At 42.0% G+C, this 20330-nt stretch overlaps 1 protein-coding gene across 1 annotated transcript in view; it reads left to right on the top strand.

The window, feature by feature from the left end:
• The window catches only part of DMBX1 (diencephalon/mesencephalon homeobox 1), a 34649-nt gene that overhangs the window by 6471 nt on the left and 7848 nt on the right, over positions 1-20330 (top strand). Inside the window, exon 2 of the mRNA XM_053392546.1 lies at positions 20094-20260. Coding sequence (XP_053248521.1) covers positions 20107-20260 — 154 coding nt within the window. The 5' untranslated portion in view covers positions 20094-20106. The remainder of the gene's footprint in view (positions 1-20093; positions 20261-20330) is intronic.

Consider the following 20330-nt stretch of genomic DNA (forward strand, 5'->3'; position numbering starts at 1 on the left):
TGCCCTGCACAGAGAACAAGACACTTCAGACAAGTATTTGGAATCAAGTTATTCCGCGCATCTTGCCCTTAGAGATCTTGATGGGAAATCCGTCTCCCATGGGGTTGTTTATTCTTTCACCGGAAAACTGACACATGCCCATCAGTGGCGTGACTCCCCAACAATTAATTGAGCCCATAAAGCGCTCTTAATGCCGGCGGGGGCGGAGGGCGGGGGAAGTTGAGATAAGTCTGAAATGAAAGCGCACGAGATATTGTTCTCCCAACGCTAAACAAATGGAGTGATTACATTCTCTCCAAACGCATCAGTCACGCTACATTAAGCAGCAGAGAGCTAATTATCCCAATTAGGAGGCTGATTTATAATTAATGGCTTGGACCAAGTGATAATTGGATGTTAATGGATAACAGTTTTGTCTGGAAGTAGCCCCTAGCTTCCCTAAAGGCCAGCTTGCCTTTCCATCCTCCCCTTTCCTTCTACTTTTGCTCAAAGCAAATGAAGGAAAAAATAATCTGCTATTAGGTGAATCAGTGAGAACGGTAAAGGCTGGGAAGGAAGGTGACTGTAGTGTTAAGTAGAATCAGTGGAAGTTTAAGACTGGGAATGACGGGTCTCAGTTATACAAAATCTTAGGGCTGCAAGGGACTATACCGTGAAGGGTTTAATAAAAAGTTTTGCAAATAAAGCTGCTAGAACTCATTGTTTTAGTGCTAATAAAAGTGGTAAAGGCTGGAAGCAAGGCGATTTTAGTCAGTCTGGTCGGTGTTAAGGGGAATGGATGGGAGTATAAGATTAGGAATGACTGGTCTCAGTTTACCAGAATCTCAGGGCTGGGAGGGAATATACACGATCTGCTTTCATATGCCTTCCATTTGTACCCATTCCCACCCCACCCCCTGCTATTATGTAAATTGCTAAAACATTTACTGAATTAATGTCCAATGCAGAGCTTGCCTGCCTGACCACTCCGTGCTAGTGTTGGCTGGGAAGTTGGAACATTTTAGTCTTGAGGTGTGTGGGTGCGTGTGGAATAAGGTGTTGTGTCTCAATAAAGACAGCTGCACACATAGCATCATAAAGGAGACAGCAAGAGAGAGAGAGAGAGACTTTCTGGCAAGGACAGAAAGAAACAGGATTTCCCCCAAATTCTTTGACGATGGTCCCCTGCCTGCTTTGCTACTCTGTCCTGTTCAGAGACCTGCTTTGGGTGGCAATACACAGACAAGGACAGGAATTAGTGTCTGAACACAGCAGCAGGACTTTAAAATGTTGTGTCTGGGATGCGCAGGGAGAGGGGGCATGCGTTGGGCTGGCACTGATCTTTTTCACTTAACACTGAAGAACTGCACACCTTATTTTCTTCTTCCAAATGACAGAGTATGTAATAACTTTCTGCACTGAGATGGTTTTCTTCTGTGCACAAAAGTGTGTCTGTCTGTTCAGAGTAAGCCATTAACAGGAGAAAGCACCAGATCAATTGGGAACAGAAAGAAGAATGAGTGGCTCTCCCCTCCCAAACATTTATTTGTGATCATTTATTGACACCTGAGAGGTAAACTTATACAAAGCTAGAGTTGGCATCCATCTGTCTCAGGAGACAATGCAGTGCACCTCTGGGAGTGAGGTCAAGTTGTTGGGGGTTGCAGTGCCTGCTGTGGCTGTATAATAATGATCACTAGCACATGTCTCCAAATATCCTTTTGGTCACATAGGCTTGAATGGCAAATCTTTGTCTCTGTCTTTCTCTCCAAAGCCCTGTCTTAAGACAAGAATGCCAGGTTTCACTTTCACGTGGTTTTAGAATTGATTCCAGCTTGCATTTTGTTACAAAGGAATTCCAGGTGCTTATTATTGTTGTTGTTGTTGTTGTTGTTGTTAATATTAAAAATACTGCTTGGTTGTAAATAGAACCTCTAAACAGTAGTAGTAGTAGTAGTAGTAGTAGTAGTAATAATAATAATAATAATAATAATAATAATAATAATAATATGTGTGAGCTATGGGAATAATCACAGCAATGCACCTTATCACATCTACTATCCAAGATTTCTCTGCTGCCTTTGGACCAAAAAAACACTAAGGCAGCTTAAAACAGAAAAAAGCCCTACAATATTATACTAAGAAAATACAACTTACAAAAGTTTAAGATGGCACTGGCTTAATAACAACTTTAAAAAATCAATAAATACCACTACCACACCTAAAACAAAAAAAAAAAGTCCTCTGCCTAAAAGAAAAGAAAAAAACTTTTTTTAAAAAAAGGTCAGAGATCACCGCATTGGGTCAGTGTCTGTCTAGGCAGTAGCTCTTTATAAGGGCCCCAGACAGGTGGTTGGGTGCAGAGCAGCTGGGAAAGCTCTCCTCCAGTTGTTCTGAATGCAGCTCCACCCCTGTAGAAATGCCTTATCTGCCCTCTCCCCAGCTGGTGATTCCAGTTACATGCATGTATGTGCTGGCTGCCCATATACTACTGGCAGGGCCAGCCCACCCATAAGGCAAGGTAAAGCAACTCATTTGGGTGTCAGGATCCACAGGGGCAGCTGACCTGGCCTCCAAGGAATGCCTCACCTGCTGCCTCTGTTGCAGTGGCAGCGACAGCTCTGATACTTTTGTTGGAGGCCGGATTCACAGCCTCCACAGTGGCCTCTTGGCAGATAGGAGTTACTGCTAGTCTCCTCCCATCCTTGTTCCCAACATAGATCTTTATTGCTTCCTTGTTCCAGGTATATTTATTCCCACCCCCAGTTCCTGATGCAGATCTTCACTCACCCCTTCTTCCCTGGCTGGAGCAGGTGGCTGACACCATTTTGTGGTTTACCTCAAGCGCCAAAATGTCCTGGGCTGGCCGTGGCTATTGGACCAGGTTCAAGGCCAGGTATTAATTTACAAGACCCTTAACAACTTGGGTCAAGCACCTCAAGCACTGCCTAATCCCTTATATCCCCTTTTAATCCCTCAAGTCTTGGGGGGAGTCCCTGTTAGTGATCCTGCCCATGGTTCAGATCCACAGCTCGTTTCTGCCAGGAGCCGTGTGTTCAGTACTGTGGGCCCAATTTTGTGGAACTCTCTTCCAGCTGAGGTCAGTCAGGTCCCCTTCTGGCACCAACTGAAGGCATTTTGATTTCCTCAGGCATTTTAATTGAAGTCTGATTTTATAGTTTCTAACAGATTCTTATATTTTCTGTATGTTATTCCTTATACCACTTAGAGACCATTGTAGTTAAGTAGCACATAGGTTGTTAAAATTAAACAACAAGAAGAATTGTAATATTAAAGACATTAAGATATACCACGCATATCTATTTCTGCACTAGTTGAAATCTCTCCTAATTGCCCCAGATTATGAAAAAATTCATTAAATCCTCTTGAAGAAAAAAAATCAGGGTAATCTAATATGAGATCTGATCCTGGGTCTGCTCTGCGTGACCATATATGAAGGCAGACACAGCGCTGAGCGGCATCACTTTGTAATGTGATAACTACTATAAACAATGTTTACCGACCATGGACAGTAGTAATAGTTGGTGTGATGTTGTGGCCTGACAGAGCATGCTCCAGCGACCAGACAATAGAGTTCTGTCCACTTTGCAGACTCTGGTACCTGTCACAACATAAGGCTTATTAGCTGTGCCCTGAAGGGACAATATTAAAGACTACCAGAAAAGGCTCCTTCCAGGTCAGACGAAGTGGACACTGTCACGAGAGGCCAGGAACTATTTTTTTTCTCCACAGCATTGGTCTCTGTAGCCTGTGGATAACTGTAATGGGTTTTGTCCCCAGAGTCATCAATCTCTCCTAAACACCAAACACATCATAACAAAAAGCCAGAGAAACAAATTCAGCAGTGTCCAAACCAAAATGAAGACTTCTGGCTATAGCAGCTAGGCGTGTTGTGTGAGGGTCGGGATCAAATTGATCAAAGCCAAACAAGCAAACACATCTGCATTGACATTACTGCTGGAAGAAACCTCCAGATGAGATGCCTGAAGTTAGATTCCTAAAGCTGTGCTAAGATACCTAAACCAAAGCAGCCAAGCTTTTGCTCTGACTCATTTATTTCGACGTTCTTTCTGTTGCTTACATTAGGATTTGCAAGTGCTTTCAAAAATAAACCTGCATTGAGCTCGTAGATAAAAAAGGTATGAGTGCAGAGAAGGAAACATATTATTACCCTTTCCAAAAAAGACTGCCAAATTAATTTAAGTTGCTACCAAATCCCTCTGAATTTCTTAGTTGTTGTTTTTTTAAAAAGCAAGGATCACAAAGGTTTGTAATTTTAAACTTCTTAAAATTTAAAAAAAAGCTTCTTAAAGTTATTATTCTGGTGCCAATAATAACAATTTGGCTTTTCAGGCCTGTTTGCTCACTTCAAAAACAATCAAATATTGTCATCTTTGTAGCTTACCATCTGATCGAGAATTCTGTTGAACTGAAACACATCTGATTCATCTCAGCTAAAGTCAATGAGGCTACCACCCAAGCCCTAAAATCATGGCTTCATGTGTGTGTGATATGTCATGTCACTATTTCCCCCTCTGCATCATGTTCTCCAACATGTAGAGAGCCAATGCTCATAATGTACATCATGTTATTATAGTGATATACTTCAGCACATTACACTTGTTAAAAGGGTACAGGTTCTATACACCATCTCAGTACATGGTGGAAAGAACAATCGTACTATAACATACATAGCACATGAATTTATTGGGCAGAGTAGCACCATGGAAAGAGGAAAATAGTTTTGAAAATGAATGTGTGAAGCCACTCCGAGTCCCACTGATAGTAATGGAATTTATTTCCAAGTTCAGATTGTTGTATGATATCATCAATTTACCGTATATTCAAGAAATGTGTTTGATTTGGGAGTAGAGGACCAGGGAATAAAAAGCAGAACCTATCTTTATGACAGATCTAATGAAAAACAGTAGCACCAACTCTGTCCATGTAGACCAGCTCTCTAACAGGTCCTTGGACAGCATGTTTATAGCAACACATCTGGAAACATGTGGTCACAGCTTGTGTGGACAAGAGCCACACAAATAAAATTCAGTAGGTTATATCCAAAATGGCAGAACACTTTATTTTCACCAGTGCCCCCCTAGTCAAACTTCTCCTGAGGGTTAGGGAACCTCTAGAAAGGTATGGGATATGGTGGGTTGCCCTGCAGCTCCATCTACCCAATGGACCACCACACATACACTGGAGCTTCCTCTTTTCTGGAACAGATGGGAGGAAGGGGATGGAATCAATGGCTGCTAGCCATGGTGGCCATGCTCTCCCTCCATTATTGGAAAGAATACCTCTGAATACCAGTTGCTGGAAACCACTTGTTGGTTTCCCAGATGTATCTAGTTGGCCACTCTGAGAACACAATGCTGGACAAGATGACACACTGGCCCAAATCAGTGTTATTATGTTATTATGGAAGCTGGTTGCACCAGCAGAATTACGCATGCATGACTTTGTCTACAACCCAACAGCGTCTCACCAACCTTGCATTAGCAAGAAGCACTTTTGCTACTGCAAATTGACCCTTGGATATACAATTCAGCGTCTTTGATGCCTGCAAAGCACAAAGTTTCATAACCACAAGGAAGCAATCACTTTAAAAATGAACTGTGCAAAATTGTCAGACAGTATGTAGCAAACAAGTCTGTACTGGCAGAACAGATTATCTTTTTCATCTCAAATCCTTGCAGTAGTTCTGATTAGGCTATTGTATATAAGCATAAGGAACATGCCATTTGTTTTTGTGTAATACACAGCACAAGCAGTCTCATACTGCTGCAGTCAAATCATTTTACGGTTTTTAATTCTTTGCTGATGGGTATTACTTTTCTACTTAACTGAGTGCTTAATTATATTATTTTAAAAAAGGAAAATGTTATTTGGACTAGCCTATCTTTTGATCCTAACCACTACATGGAAAAAATACAAATCAACGGAACTTACGCTCAATTAATGTGCCTAGGCTCTGCTATTCGGCATATTTCCCCCCAAATATCCACCTTGTTAATAGGAACTAAAAATAGGCTTAAACACACAGGGCCAGATCTCTGCTGTCTGTGCATTCAGCATCTGTTTGTGAAGCATGTGCAAGAGAAGACCCTCATATTGACGAAAATTAAGAAAAGAAGCAAAGTCTGAGAACAAAATATGTTACTTTTTGCTGATTCATGAACTGTTCTGATTGGGAGTCCCAATTTCCCCCTTGAGTCAGATTACATTTGTGTTGTGGGGTCCATCTTTCCCTCCATCCCTTTTTTACACAAAGAAATCTACAGGCCAGCTAGGGAAAAGGAGAGAAGAGGGAGAGAAGACAAGGGGAAAGAGCAATAAGGGTTTCTGTACCTTGCATGATTTAATTTTCTCCTTCATTAAAAAATAAAATAAAAAATCCTTTCCATTCTTCCATCATACCAGCCAGTTTGAACTCACATTTTGAGTCTGGATATGCAATACAGTGGTACCTCGGGTTATATACACTTCAGGTTACAGACGCTTCAGGTTACAGACTCCACTAACCCAGAAATAGTTCCTCGGGCTAAGAACTTTGCTTCAGGATGAGAACAGAAATTGTGCGGCGGCAGCACGGCAGCAGTGGGAGGCCCCATTAGCTAAAGTGGTGCTTCAGGTTAAGAACAGTTTCAGGTTAAGAATGGACCTCCGGAACGAATTAAGTACTTAACCCAAGGTACCACTGTAATTAATTACCAGATTGTATAGGAAAAGATTCAGTGTGACATGCCTCGTGGTCCAGCAATCTTCTATCATGTACATTAGAGGGACATGCTTGCTGAACAACTGTTCCATGTATAACCACTTATGGAAGTGGAATTCCTACTAGGGTACATTCAAAAAACCTCACTTTGTGCCGGGCATTATGAAGCCTTCTTAGGCTCAGTGGTGTAAGAAGGGGGGTGCAGTGGGTGCAGGTGTCATCACTGAAGGAAGAGACCGTGGGCCTGGCCTGCAGCGCACCTGTGCCACAAGTCTCTCCTGGGGAGTGACGCAGTGGCTTGGGCACCTGCAGGCTCTGCGCTGCCCAAAATGGCAACGGGGGCTTGCAGACTCCATGGAGGTTCTGCACAGCATGCTCTGCCCTGGCTTGCCCTGTCCCCGGGTGCAGGGCATTTGCGCCGCCCCAGGAACCCAAGCAGCTAGCTATGCCACTGCTTAGACTCTCACTGTTGCCCCATCTGGACTAAGAATGACTTCAAGAACATGTGCAACACTGTGTTGGTCTATGACCACACAGCAGACTGAAACCACCTCTCTAAGCAATTAGACTGCCATTGGAGATCTCATTACAGAATCCCTGACAGATGTCTGTAGAAGCCTGTTTGAAATCTACTTTCTGATGGAATTTCTATTGCCCAGAGACAGAAAGAGGAGGCTGGCTATCAAAGAGCAGGAGATTTCAGAATTTTATGGCTCATGGGTAACAAAAGAAACATGTATGGATTGCTAGAGAGGGAGGGAGAGATGCCTAGTGGTGAGCTAGACTAGACAGACAGCCTGTCTTCCCAGACTATATGTGACCTGATTTGTGTATGTGACTCCTCCATAATATGTTCATGTGTTTGGCAGCAGGACTGGGCTACATGTATGATTTATGTGAAAGATGTTGAGTGTGAGGAACAGGAACAGGACAATGTTGCAAAGCTTCCCTCCCGACAATGGCATTACTTATGCTTACCTGGACATTGTGGGATCGGGGCAGGATGGGAGTGGCCTTGGGGCTGTGGGCACTCTGGCTGAGCCAATTCAGTGCTCCTGTCAGTGAACCCACACAGCTCCATCCTTGATGCTGCCCTGTCCCATCCAAGTAAATGGCAGTAACACCACTGTCATCATTGCTCTCCCATGTTGGCTGTGCCTAGTGAGGGGGTTCTAAACGCAGGCATAAATGCGTTCATGTCTCAAACTACCACCCAGTTTTGTAAGGAGACTAGCATCAAAACATCTTTAAAAACAACTTTCCTCCCTGGAGAGAGAGTCCTGTAGCTAGGCTGCCCCTGCCAAGAAGCCCCTCTCCCACAATTGCAACCCACCTCACTTCAGATGGCAGGGACACCTGGAAGAGGAAGATGAGAGTACACATACCTTTCAGGTAATCAGGTTTTGAAATAATGTTCTTCAAAAACTTTTTCCCCCCAGCAGTGTGGAAAAGGTGATCAGGTAACAAGTTCAAACTGAAATCCTGACACTTCTCCCTTGTGACAATGCTGGGTGCTTTTGCAGTAATCACATAGCATTCCCTTCAACCATGTTTTTCTCCTTCACAGACTGAGCCAAAGAAAGCATGTATTAGCATGCCTGTCTTAAGATACAGGCAGAATTGAATAGATGATGATGATGATGATGATGATGATGATGATATAAAAATAAATTACCAGGACAAACTTTTCCAAGTGATCATTCAGGCCCAGTGATGTGAGTTTCTGGTACTTCAGTAGCATGTGAAATAAGAACTGCAAACTGAAGTTTTAATTTTTTTTTGCTGATTACCTTTCCCCCAAATCCATCTTAAAATCAAAATTGCTTTTGTTACTACCACCCCTTTTTTGCTGTCTATTGACTTTTTCCAAATTTATTAAGTCCACTGGAGGAATTGGGGCTTGAGTTAGTAACTAACTCATTGAATTCATTTAACTGGAACTTGGACCTGGCTAAAGCTGGTTGTGGCATTTTTTGATGTTGCAAAGATACACCTTTTCTCCAGACCTCAAGCATGCTATATTTTGTCGCTGTGGAAAATGCAGTTCTCCCCACAGGTTGCATATCTGCTGCAACTGTCATGCGGCGTTGTGGCATGTAGGTGCATGAGAGCAACACACACATCATAATCCCATGCGCACAAACTTGGAAACAAGTCCCACTGTGTGGAGTGCCACTCCCACCCCTAAGTGGGGGCTAATTTGCCGCACCTCAGCTCCCCTGAGAAGATGACTCAAAATGCTTTTGCCCTGGAGAGGTGTTGGCAAAGGGTCAGGTGGGCCGTCAGGCCAATCAGGATGAGGAAGAAGCCAGAATTTCACCCTTCAGTTTGAAGCACCCTCTCTATGCAATAGTTGCTTGTTTCAGGGCTGAGTAGGAATTTTTTTGGGAGTAGTCTCTGATTGGCCTTGGGAATCCTCTTTTTTGCCTACTCTGTACTGCTGGGAGTCCTGTTCTTGGAGTGGCATTTTTATTTGTTTAGTTGGTTTTTAGTCTGGACAGGAAAATGCCCAAGGCATTATTGGGCTAAGGGCACTCTTTGTCACCCTAGGATGCCTTGGCATTGAGGCCCTTTGGGGTAAGGTTACCAGACGTCCCCGTTTTCCGGGGACAGTCCCCGGATTTATAAATCAGTCCCCTGACAAAATCCTATCATTCCTAATGAAGTTGAAAAGTGTCCCTAGATTCACTGAAAAAAATCTGGTAACCTTACTTTGGTCTCTCTTTCAGGCTTCGCAAGACCGGAGTGCACTTGACATGTTTACATACCCAAAGTTCTTGTAGTGAGGAGGAATAATTCTTTCCAGTCCTTTATTGTGGGATAACAGGCGGCACCTTGTAAATGTGCCGAAGAGTGGGGAGGGACCTGATTCCTCCTGCCAGGGGACTTCCATGTCCACACAGTGGTATCTCAGGTTAAGAACTTAATTCGTTCCGGAGGTCCGTTCTTAACCTGAAACTGTTCTTAACCTGAAGCACCACTTTAGCTAATGGGGCCTCCCGCTGCCACCGCACGATTTCTGTTCTCATCCTGAAGCAAAGTTCTTAACCCGAGGTACTATTTCTGGGTTAGCAGAGTCTGTAACCTGAAGCGTCTGTAACCTGAAATGTCTGTAAACCGAGGTACCACTGTACTATATTTTGATTTGGCTATTATTTATTTATTTAGTTGTTTACAGATCCTCTCTGTTGGTATATTTGATCCTGTTTTCACCACAGTTGAAGTTTCGTGAGTCTTCTTTAAAAGTGCATTGGAAATTGGCATTTGTCTAGGTTAATGTGTATAAGATTGCAGCTTCATTCACTACCATATGCGATGTCACATAATTGTGATAAATAAAGGGGCAACTTGTTTCTCCAATGTCTGTGTCTTTTTTTCTGAATATATGTTTTAAATCTGATACATCTGCTCACATTTTAAATTTATAAAACATAAACTTTTTTGTTTTGTTTTTGGTGCATGTTAGAAATGAGGAAAAATTCAGTCTGGTAATTTGGACTTCCAGAAACAATATGGGAATTGTCACAAACCTACCTTGCAAATTCTACACTTCTCTGAATTTTATGATACAGTTCTCAGATTATTTTTTTAAGTGTACAAATTGCACACTTTAGAGAAAATTACATGCAAAAAAGCATAATGAAAAATGCACACTAAATTCTGATGAAATTTTGTGAGGACTTTGAAAACAAACAACTATCAATTCACACACTGATGCAGTAATATGCTGAACCGAATGTAATACTGGGAAAAATGAGAAAAATTTAAATTGACAGAACAATTAAAATGAATTGTATATGTGCATACTGGAAAGCTAATTTAACACTAAAAATTCCAAGAGCAGCACAACATCCCATAAGTATTACCGCCTGCTATCTCTGAAATGCTTTCCCCTTTATTTTATTTTAAAAATAAATAAATATTTGCATTCCCCTGTTGTTCAAATCTGGGGCTGAACTGCCCATCCAGACCTGTTTGCATAATAACCCACAAGGAGGTTATAGGCTCAGCACAAGTATACACCATTATCCATTATATTGTGCTCCTGGCATGGGGGCTGCAGGTGTAGCATGCTAAATTCAGACATGCAATCATTTACAGCACTTTTTATATGCATGAATAGTAGCTCCCTGTGGGATAATTTGTGCCGACACTCAACAGGGCTTCAGACAAGAACCCGTTTGCTTGACATGGGTTGGCTAGGGAACTCTTCACAGTACTGACATGATCTGCACCCCCTAGAATAATGTGTGGATCAGAACACAGATGCCATTCAGAATTTGCACTTCTCCAAATTTTGTGATGCAGTTCTTGGCTCAAAAAAAGGTATCAAAGTGCATTTAAAATGTGCATTTTTGAGACATATGCATATATATATATATATATATATATATATATATATATATGCATATCTTGTGAGGAAGCATGTTCAAAGATGTATATTTAAATATATACTGAATGTGGATTTTTATGCAGATTAATGTGAAAGCAGGATGGAGTGGACTTATGAATGAACACAATGGAAATAGACTGATCTGTCCATCCCTAGTTGAAAATAGAGATGCTTTTTCTATTTCTACAACCCATTCAGTTTTAAAATAATGAGTTTAAAAGCCTTGAAAAATGAAAAAAAAAAAAAGGACCGGAAGTTAGATCAGATAATGAAACACTATGATAGTATTGTTGAAATGTTCAGTCACTTTTAACAATCTGATGTTTCATGATGGTTTTCAAATGCAGTGTGTTTCATTCAGCGATCAACTGTATGCAGCTCCACAAGTCAGATTTAAGCAGAACCACCTCCAGGGTAGAGGGCATCACTAGGAAGCAGGTTTGAGCACCTCCCCCCTTTCTCATTTAAGAAATTAAAACCCTGACAATGTGCTGATGATATGGCAGTGTAACCAGAGAATGGTGTTCACTACTTTTAACAGAAGCTTTCTGTAAGCATTTGCACTGGCCCAAGCAGAAATGTTCTTAAGGCAGACTATACATTAGAACTGAAAAATGACACTTCGGCAAAGGAACAGTAGCAATAAATCCTTGTTGCCTTAGAAGTTGTCAAATTGAAATGACAATCTTATGAAATGCTAAAAAACACACTTATGAAACACCCTTTCCTGAAAAAATCCAACATTAAGGCCACATAACCAAAGCCATTTAGAATAAAATATCACCGAAAGATTAGAATACAATGTCAGCAAAATTCTGTACATAGTTTTCTATCAATGGTTACAATCCTATACCAGTTCCCTGAGATTCGACCCCATTGGTATCAATGGGATTTCATTCTGAGTAGACATGGATTATGGTGATAGTCTCATTTAAAGCTCATTTATGTTGGAGAGTTTAGAATTCAAATCTACTGAGATATATAGTTTTCAGTAATACACACACACACACACACACACACACACACACACACACACTAAAGCTTAAACCCATTGCAGGTTAAGTATCCTGGTGCCTTTGTTTTTTTCATTTCAACTTTATTTAGATCTTTTAAAGGAAATCTTTTGAACCCTGATTTATTGTACATAGAGAGTCAAAAGCTTTTTGGATGAATCTGAGAGAAAGTTGCAGCATTTCGTTTATATCCCCATCAATTATAAAAAAGGAATGTTTCCATAGATTTCAAGTGTCCTCTCAGGAACAACAACATTGATTTAGGGCTCAGAATTCATTTATTTTTATGGGAATTTTGGAGCCTTTGGACCTGAAAGGTTCAAGAAATACAGGGAGGAAATGAGGGAAAACATCTTGCAGAAATCATTTATTTAGAGCCCTCCTAGATATGTAAGGGACTGTCACTACATTGTTATGAACTGCAGCCATCCCTGGACAGAATATGTTTTTCTCATAAAGGTGGGTGGAATAATACATTAAGAGGAAACGGGTATTTATATAGTGCTCATGTTGGGGATTAGGATTCATGCTTTGCTGTGAAGTAGAATTCATGCCTACCTACCCTCCTGACAAATTAGACAATGTAATCAAGAAAGGCAAATGCAAAGAAGGGAACGTGGTGAGATGCTGCCAGAGGTACCTCCACTGTGGTCAGCAACCTGAAATTCATGGGCCAAATCCGATTCATAGGTGAGTGGACTTTGACTGCTACTGCTGTTTTGATAGCTTGGCAAAAAGAACCTATTCTAGTCAAACAACAAAAGGAGTTGGAAGCTCCCTGCAGAATTTTCACCCCCTGAGGGGAAAAAAAGGTTACCTACTTATACAGCCTCTGCTCTTATGTATCCATCTCCAGAACTTTCTTCATCCTAAGGCACAAGGGTAATAGGAGCTGTTGTTGTTGTTGTCCTATGATATGGGTGGGGAAGCTTGTGGAATTCCAGAAGGAGTCCGAGAGATGTGTTGGTGGAGGCTGAGACACAACTGGAAGAAGTTAGGTAACATGGAGAACAGTGGCCATGGTGGTAGGAGGGGAGTTGGGCACACACAAGAGGTGGGATCATGTGTTATAAGAGGGCCAGCACACAGAGAACAGTTGTCTATATGAAGGGCTGTTAGAGGCAGCAGTGGAGGGCATGCTGGAGCAGAGCTGCACACTTGACCTCTGTTCATCTGCAGCTTGCTGAGGCAGAGAGGGGAAGGGGCACAGAGGGGAGGGGAGTGTGCTGTAAGAGCCCCACCTGAGCCAACCCTCATTGCTGCTGTGTCCCTCCTGCTCTCCATCCCACTATGCTGCAGTGACTCAGCCAGATGGAGGTCCAGTAAGCAGTGAAACCTCAGCATGCCATCTACGGATGGTCCTCTGTTTGCAGGAGCCTTCTATCTGAAAGGTTGGGTTTTGTACTTCATAATAATTGGCTTTATATAAGCATATTGAGAAATAATTGTGCTCTCTCAAAAATGGAAAGGAGGGGAAGTTGACCACTTCCTAAATAATACCTCTAGTTTTAATTTATATTTTTTTAACTGTAGCTACATCTGTATTAAGGGACGCGGGTGGCGCTGTGGGTTAAACCACAGAGCCTAGGATTTTCCGATCAGAAGGTCAGCGGTTCGAATCCCCACGACGGGGTGAGCTCCCGTTGCTCGGTCCTTGCTCCTGCCAACCTAGCAGTTCGAAAGCACGTCAAAGTGCAAGTAGATAAATAGGTACCGCTCCGGTGGGAAGGTAAACGGCGTTTCCGTGCACTGCTCTGGCTCGCCAGAAGTGGCTTAGTTATGCTGGCCACATCACCCGGAAGCTGTATGCCGGCTCCCTCAGCCAGTAAAGCAAGATGAGCGCCACAACCCCAGAGTCGGTTACGACTGGACCTAATGGTCAGGGGTCCCTTTACCTTTACCTATATCTGTATTGTCCCTGTTATACCTAATTGCAAATTCAAATGTATCCCTATCATGTTTTATGACTTCCTTAATTTTGTATGTGGGCTGGAACTGGTCTGTGACCGAAATAATAAAATTCATTCATACCTCTAGTCTGGTGGTAAATGCAGGGATGCAGCTCCCTAGCTGCACACAATGTGAATCACAAAGGGATTTATCAGAATTGGTGGTATGTCACACACGTGAGACGGGAGGATGGTGTGGCATGCAGGAGTTTGTGGAAAGGTTAGACCTGGGAGTGTTGTGTGTCTGAACTAGAAGAAGTTTGATATGTGGGTCATGTGTACTCAACTGGTCTTTTGGGTGCATGTGCCAAACATTGTGGTTTCAATGATCTGAATATCAAACTGGAGACTTATACAAAAGAAAACATGGAAGGACTACTGGTGAATACAAACAATGTCAAGAACACACAGACCTGGATCCAGAGGAAGGCCTTTTTCACTTGTGGACTGTTTTCTGATGTCGCAAAAGAGCACTGCTTGAAAAATATACTCCCTAAATCCAGAGAAGCTCTTTTATTTGTACAAGACTTTCAACATGCATATTTTAACTTACTGGAATCAGCACCAGCTCCAGGATAGAGGGGAGCTCTTGTCAGGGTGCAAAAACAGCATTTGCCATCATAGTTTTGCTCATGATACAATGCCCCAGAAGTCCCACCATTCTGTAGCATTGTGTGTAAAAAAATCATTCTGACTGCTATGGTTCTTCAGGACAAAATGTGATGGCGTTTCTGGGGCATTGCATTTTGGAAAAAATAAGATGGATGCCGCTGTGGTTGTTGGGACTTGCAGTGGAAGCTTTAGGAGGTACCGCTATTGACAGTGAGTCACAGCAGGCGTCAGGACCGACAACAGTGACTCAGGACTGACTGGAACCTATATCTTCTGGAAGGCTGCATCTTCCTTCTTCACTGTGGTTCTGTAAAAAATAAACATGCTGCACCGCGAGATGCCTTTTGCTAGTGCTTGTGCAAGAGTTGATGGAGCAGCACCAATATATTTCCACTCACAGTTCTTTGGATCCCAAGTCATACTTAGGAAATACTCAGGCAATATGGTACACGGTTTTAATTGCTCCTAGCACAGAAAATGGGAGCACAGGAAAGGATGCTGCACATCAAAGGAAGATAAAGACAAAGAAACAGCAGGTGCAGGGTTTAGGTTGACATCCCCCTCTGCCTGGAAGGGCTTTCTGCAGGGTTGCAGGTGGCTGCAGGTGGAAGAAGGGAGAGGAAATCTTCCCATTAACTTCCTTAACCTAACATAGCTTAGGATGCAAACTAATGGCTTCAGGTTTTGGATCAGCAAAGATCTAAAACCTGGCGAGCAGAGCAAGGCAGATGAGAAAACTACAGAAAGGATAACAAAATGAGTGAAGAGCAATGAGTAATTGACTGATCAATGCTAACCACCAAAGGATCTCATCGGGGTCACTCCTGGGCCCAGCCCTTTTCAATATTACCCAACATTAATTTCTGAAGTAAGAACTCAGTTCTGTTCTGCATTAGCCTGAGGCCAGAGTGGGAAGCTGTCTAGGCTTATGCTCTAAAGTATACTAAGCGGAAATGCTTCAGAAGAAGGCTGCAGAAATTATAATGGAGTAGAAGATGTAATGTGAGAGGGGAAGTAAAATTGGTATGTTAATTAACCTGATGACTCTCTATTTAAAATGCTGCAAACAACAATAAAAGATGGATAACAACCATTTCCAATAGGGCAATGGATAAAAAACCCAGGAATGGGTATAGAAATGATTTTTTTCCCTACTTCCCCATTAGTGCTTTCATCAAGCGCTTTGATGACGTTGAGTTCGTGCTTTATCCTCTTGAGAAATTTTCCTTGATTCATTCGGTGCTACAGTTCAACTAGCTTCCTACCAATGCTGGGAGGATGTGATTGGAGCAATTCTGTCATTTCAGTTGCTTGATTTTGGACATTTTCCTTGGTTAATGTCCATAAAAACCTGTATTGGAGAATCAGAGATGACACTGTAGCAGGAGTATCATACAAATTTTGTCAAGAGCATATGAAAATGAGCCTAAATGTCTGCACTAAAAAAGCAACAACAACAACAACTAACAATTCAGAGGAGTTTTATTTTTATTGCAAAAATTAGATTCCTTTTTAGAGTCTGATATTCATGATCTAGGACAGCAAATCAGGGTGTCAAATATTGGCAGGAAGTGCCTTTTCACAGTGCAAACTCCTAGTGAAGTGTACAGGTCTTAGTAGAAAAAAAGGGACAGTTTTGTTCTTGAATTTTTGGATTCAGCTCCTGGTCCTGTCGTTTAACATCACAGTATTGAGGCTAATCTCACTTGCATCAATTGCAGATGCTTCCATTTCCTATTAATTTTGCTTTCACAAACTTCCCTCTAATTCTCACCCTCTTCAAATCTTCAGCAAAGAGCATTATGGGAGTTGCACCCGTTATTAATAGGAGAGGTGAAAGTTCAATCCCCCATCGTAGTAAGGACAACTTAAGATATGCTCTTTTCACCGCACAGTGTTAATTTATATAATATACCACCTAATCAAACTCTGCTGTTTATTCTCCAATTGGCTGCAGCATTACCAATGCCCTCCAGCCACTGAACGACATAAAAGATGCATTTGCAGATTTTGAAAATTAAAGCCATCTATACAGCCAGTGGGGAAGATCAGCTTATTTGGTTGCTTAATGAAATATAAAGATTATTTTAACCAATGTAAGCACAATTCGACAGCTTGCAAAACACTGCTGCAGCTTGACAAATGGCCTCCACCATTTACAAAAGAAAATTGCTGCATAGTGTCTTTTAAATATTTAATTTATTCTATTTGGAGCATGCAGGGAGGCAAATGGGAAGTTAACTGTGATTCTGCGAGCCTACAAAGAATGGACCTAAGAAGTTGTTCATTCTTAAATTCAGGTTAGAGATAACAGGAAGATTTTAGTACTCTTCTCCACAGAGGTGCTATTAAAAGCAGGAACTGCACTAGTTATAAAACCGAATTGGGTAGATGTATGGAGAGATTTTTTGATTTACAGTATGATGTTTCCATCACAGCCTATTTGTCAGGAATAGATTTTTGTATGTATCTTTGTGCCGATCTCATGGATTTTCTAGTTCAGACCTTCAAGAGCCAAGTTTACCAAACTCAAATTATCCTGGAAAGAGGAGCATTCATTCAGTCCCCTCCTTAAAAACTCAAATGTAATTTCTTATGCAATCTGGTCCACTCATAAATATTTCTTCATAACTAACAAATTTTGTACTCTGAAATTACTTACCTACCTATTTCAAGTCTTGAAATAGCTGTTCTATCAGCTGCATTCCTCCTGTTCCAGCAACAAAAATACAGATTTGGTTCGGCAAGTTCTAATGAATAAATCCACACTGTCTTCTAGTAATCGAAAGGATTTTTTTCCTTGTAACTTTCTAGTGGCAGGTCACTCCTTTCCTGGGTGTGAACACCCAAACAGTGTATATTCTTCAATAGTTTGTGTGGGTTCAATTAGCTTTGCTTTTCGGTGTATTTAGTTTGTGTTGACTACCCTTTCCCATACATGAGTTTTGTTGTTGTTGTTAATCTTGCCTTTTTACATTCAGCTGGGGTTTCACACCATTGTTTCTTCCATCATTTCCCAAAGATGCTTACTGTAAGATTTTGTGATCTCTGATCAGCATATGTGGATTTGTGCCACACCCTTGTCAGGAGCCGACTTTGGTCTTTCAAATTTCAGCTGCACCCTGTGTGAGCCCAAAATCTAGCACTCTCCCACCTACCACCTTCTGTTCTGCTCAATTCACCATATCTGCAACACCCTGTGACACCCTCTAGGCTCGGCGCCCAGTGTGGCGGTACTGGTCACACTGCCCTAAATCTGCCTCTGCCCAAATGATTCATTTTATTTAACTAGGTAGTATACTTCATCTCATGCAACTCGGGGTGGCTTGTATGAGTGTGTTTCATGGGCAGTCTCCCATCCAGGCTCTGACCAGACCAAAGCCTGCATTCCTTTAGCTAAGCTTGAGATGGAGCATAAGAATCAGGTGGTTTTCAACATGCTTTGAAGCCAAGTTATTTATAGCCACTGGATACATCCACTTGTTTGGAAATGCTAGATGGAAATATTTTCACAAACAAACTACTGTGTTGGACATTCTGAGTTGGGATTTGCACCCAGAACAGAATTCCCTTGATGTGATATTTGCTTAAAATTGGCAGCTAGGAAACTATTAGAGAGCTCACATCCTGCTGAAGGAACCTTGTATTTTAATTTAATTGTTATCGCTCACAGTTGGAGGCATATCTTTGTGATAAACTTTCATCTTGTCCAGGTTAAGCCAAGACATTTTTCTGCCTGAGGCAAAGGACAAGAAGGTGCCTTTCCTCATTCCATGTATCAAAACCAACCAAGGTGGCATTTGAATCTATCTTACTGTAGCACTGGCAAAGGCATAGCATCCTCCACTACACTTGAGGGAAGATACAGGGCAAGTAGCACACAAAGCTCTTCTGTCTCCCCACCCTTCAGCATATGCCACCTGTAGCAACGGTCTCCTTCTGCCTAATAGTGGGGCTGGCCCTGCATTTTGTCTCCTGAGCCAACACATGACTGAGAGCTTCACTTGCTTGTACTTCATCCTTCTCCCATGGGTGTTTGGATAAACTACACATGTAACCGCTTATTACTATTGTGTGCTAAAACTTCTTCTGCATGTGACTGATTTCCATGGGAATTATATATACTGCTTCACCACCTGCACACTGATTTGGAGTTGCTGGAATATATGTTTTGTTTCGTCAGTAAATTATGCTGGTAGCTGTGGTACATAGGTAGTCCGTATTCCATGGAATATTTAAGATTCTCTCTCTCCTAGAGTGTTTGTGTAACCAGCTTTGTTATTAAAGTTTTATCAAAATCTGTTCATTCATTTTGCAGGCATGCACATGCATGCACTTTCTGATACAGGAAGTACAGACTTGTCAACAGGCAATGTTACAAAATACCATACTGGGAATAAGATTTGGGTACTTAGCATCTATAGGAGAAAATAAAATAAAAGGGCAAACCACAGCACAGTTCACCAGAATGCTTCTGTTATGTGCAAATGGGATATTGTGCCATTATCACTGAAAAGGGACTTGCGGGAGGACCGTGGTTGAGGTCCACCTTGAATAACAGAGAACTACTCCTTTTCCCCCAATGTGGAAAGGCCCAAATTGTTGGGAAGAAAATTGTGAGAGCCAGGATTCAAAGAATAATGAGATTTCTAAGGCTAGAGGCAACCCATTTTCCTATGTTTGAAAGATGACTGGTTAGAAATGAAATATGCCATTCTCGCTTCTGGTGAAAACACTGAGGGAAAGGCAACTTTCTCTCCCAGCAGCCTGATGTACTTCCAGAGCTTTACATTAGTTCAGTCCACTTCTGTTCATACATTTGTCAAAGTTGTATGTCACAACAATGAGGGGAGGGGAATGCAGGTGTAAAAAAAAACACTTCACAAGATCAGTTGCTTTTTTTGATAACCAGCTGTACACCTAGATAAAGCCATATTATGGTCACCAGCATCTTTGTAGCTAACCTGGAAAGGAGGTAGGGTGGGGCAGCAGCAAGATAGGGGCCACACCTGTGCACTGTCAATTTGGTACTCTGACTGTTGCACCTGCATGGACCCATCCTCACTTCCACCCATCCTCAGTCCCATCCAGGCAAGCAGTAGTGCCAGTTTCAGGGAAGATGGCTCTTTGGATACACTGGTAGGTCCACATGCACTTCTGTTACACCCCATGACCCTGTGAGCTAGGTTAGGCTACGAGACCACGACTGGTCCAAGGTATGGTTGAACAGGGATTAAAGCTGAAGCGAACATACCTTGGACTTGAGAAAAGTGAACCCGATGGATTTCCATGTGGAATTAAATTTCCACCTACATGATTGATGGTTTCACATCAAAGGTTGCCTTTGCATTAGTCGCACTAACAGTCTCCTCCTTCTCCTTCTCCTCTTTCTGTTGCTACAGGTCTTATGTCACCATGCAGCACTATGGAGTGAATGGCTATTCTCTTCATGCCATGAATTCTCTGAGTGCCATGTATAATCTTCACCAACAGGCAGCACAGCAAGCTCAGCATGCCCCAGACTACAGGCCGTCTGTGCATGCCCTGACGCTGGCAGAGAGACTGGCTGGTAAGAACAACTTATGGATCTTGTCTTTGCATTGGGATAGTGTACAGGATTATTACTGGGACACGGCTGA

This window comes from Podarcis raffonei, chromosome 6 (genome assembly GCF_027172205.1).
Source record: "Podarcis raffonei isolate rPodRaf1 chromosome 6, rPodRaf1.pri, whole genome shotgun sequence".
In the NCBI taxonomy this organism is placed as follows: domain Eukaryota; kingdom Metazoa; phylum Chordata; class Lepidosauria; order Squamata; family Lacertidae; genus Podarcis; species Podarcis raffonei.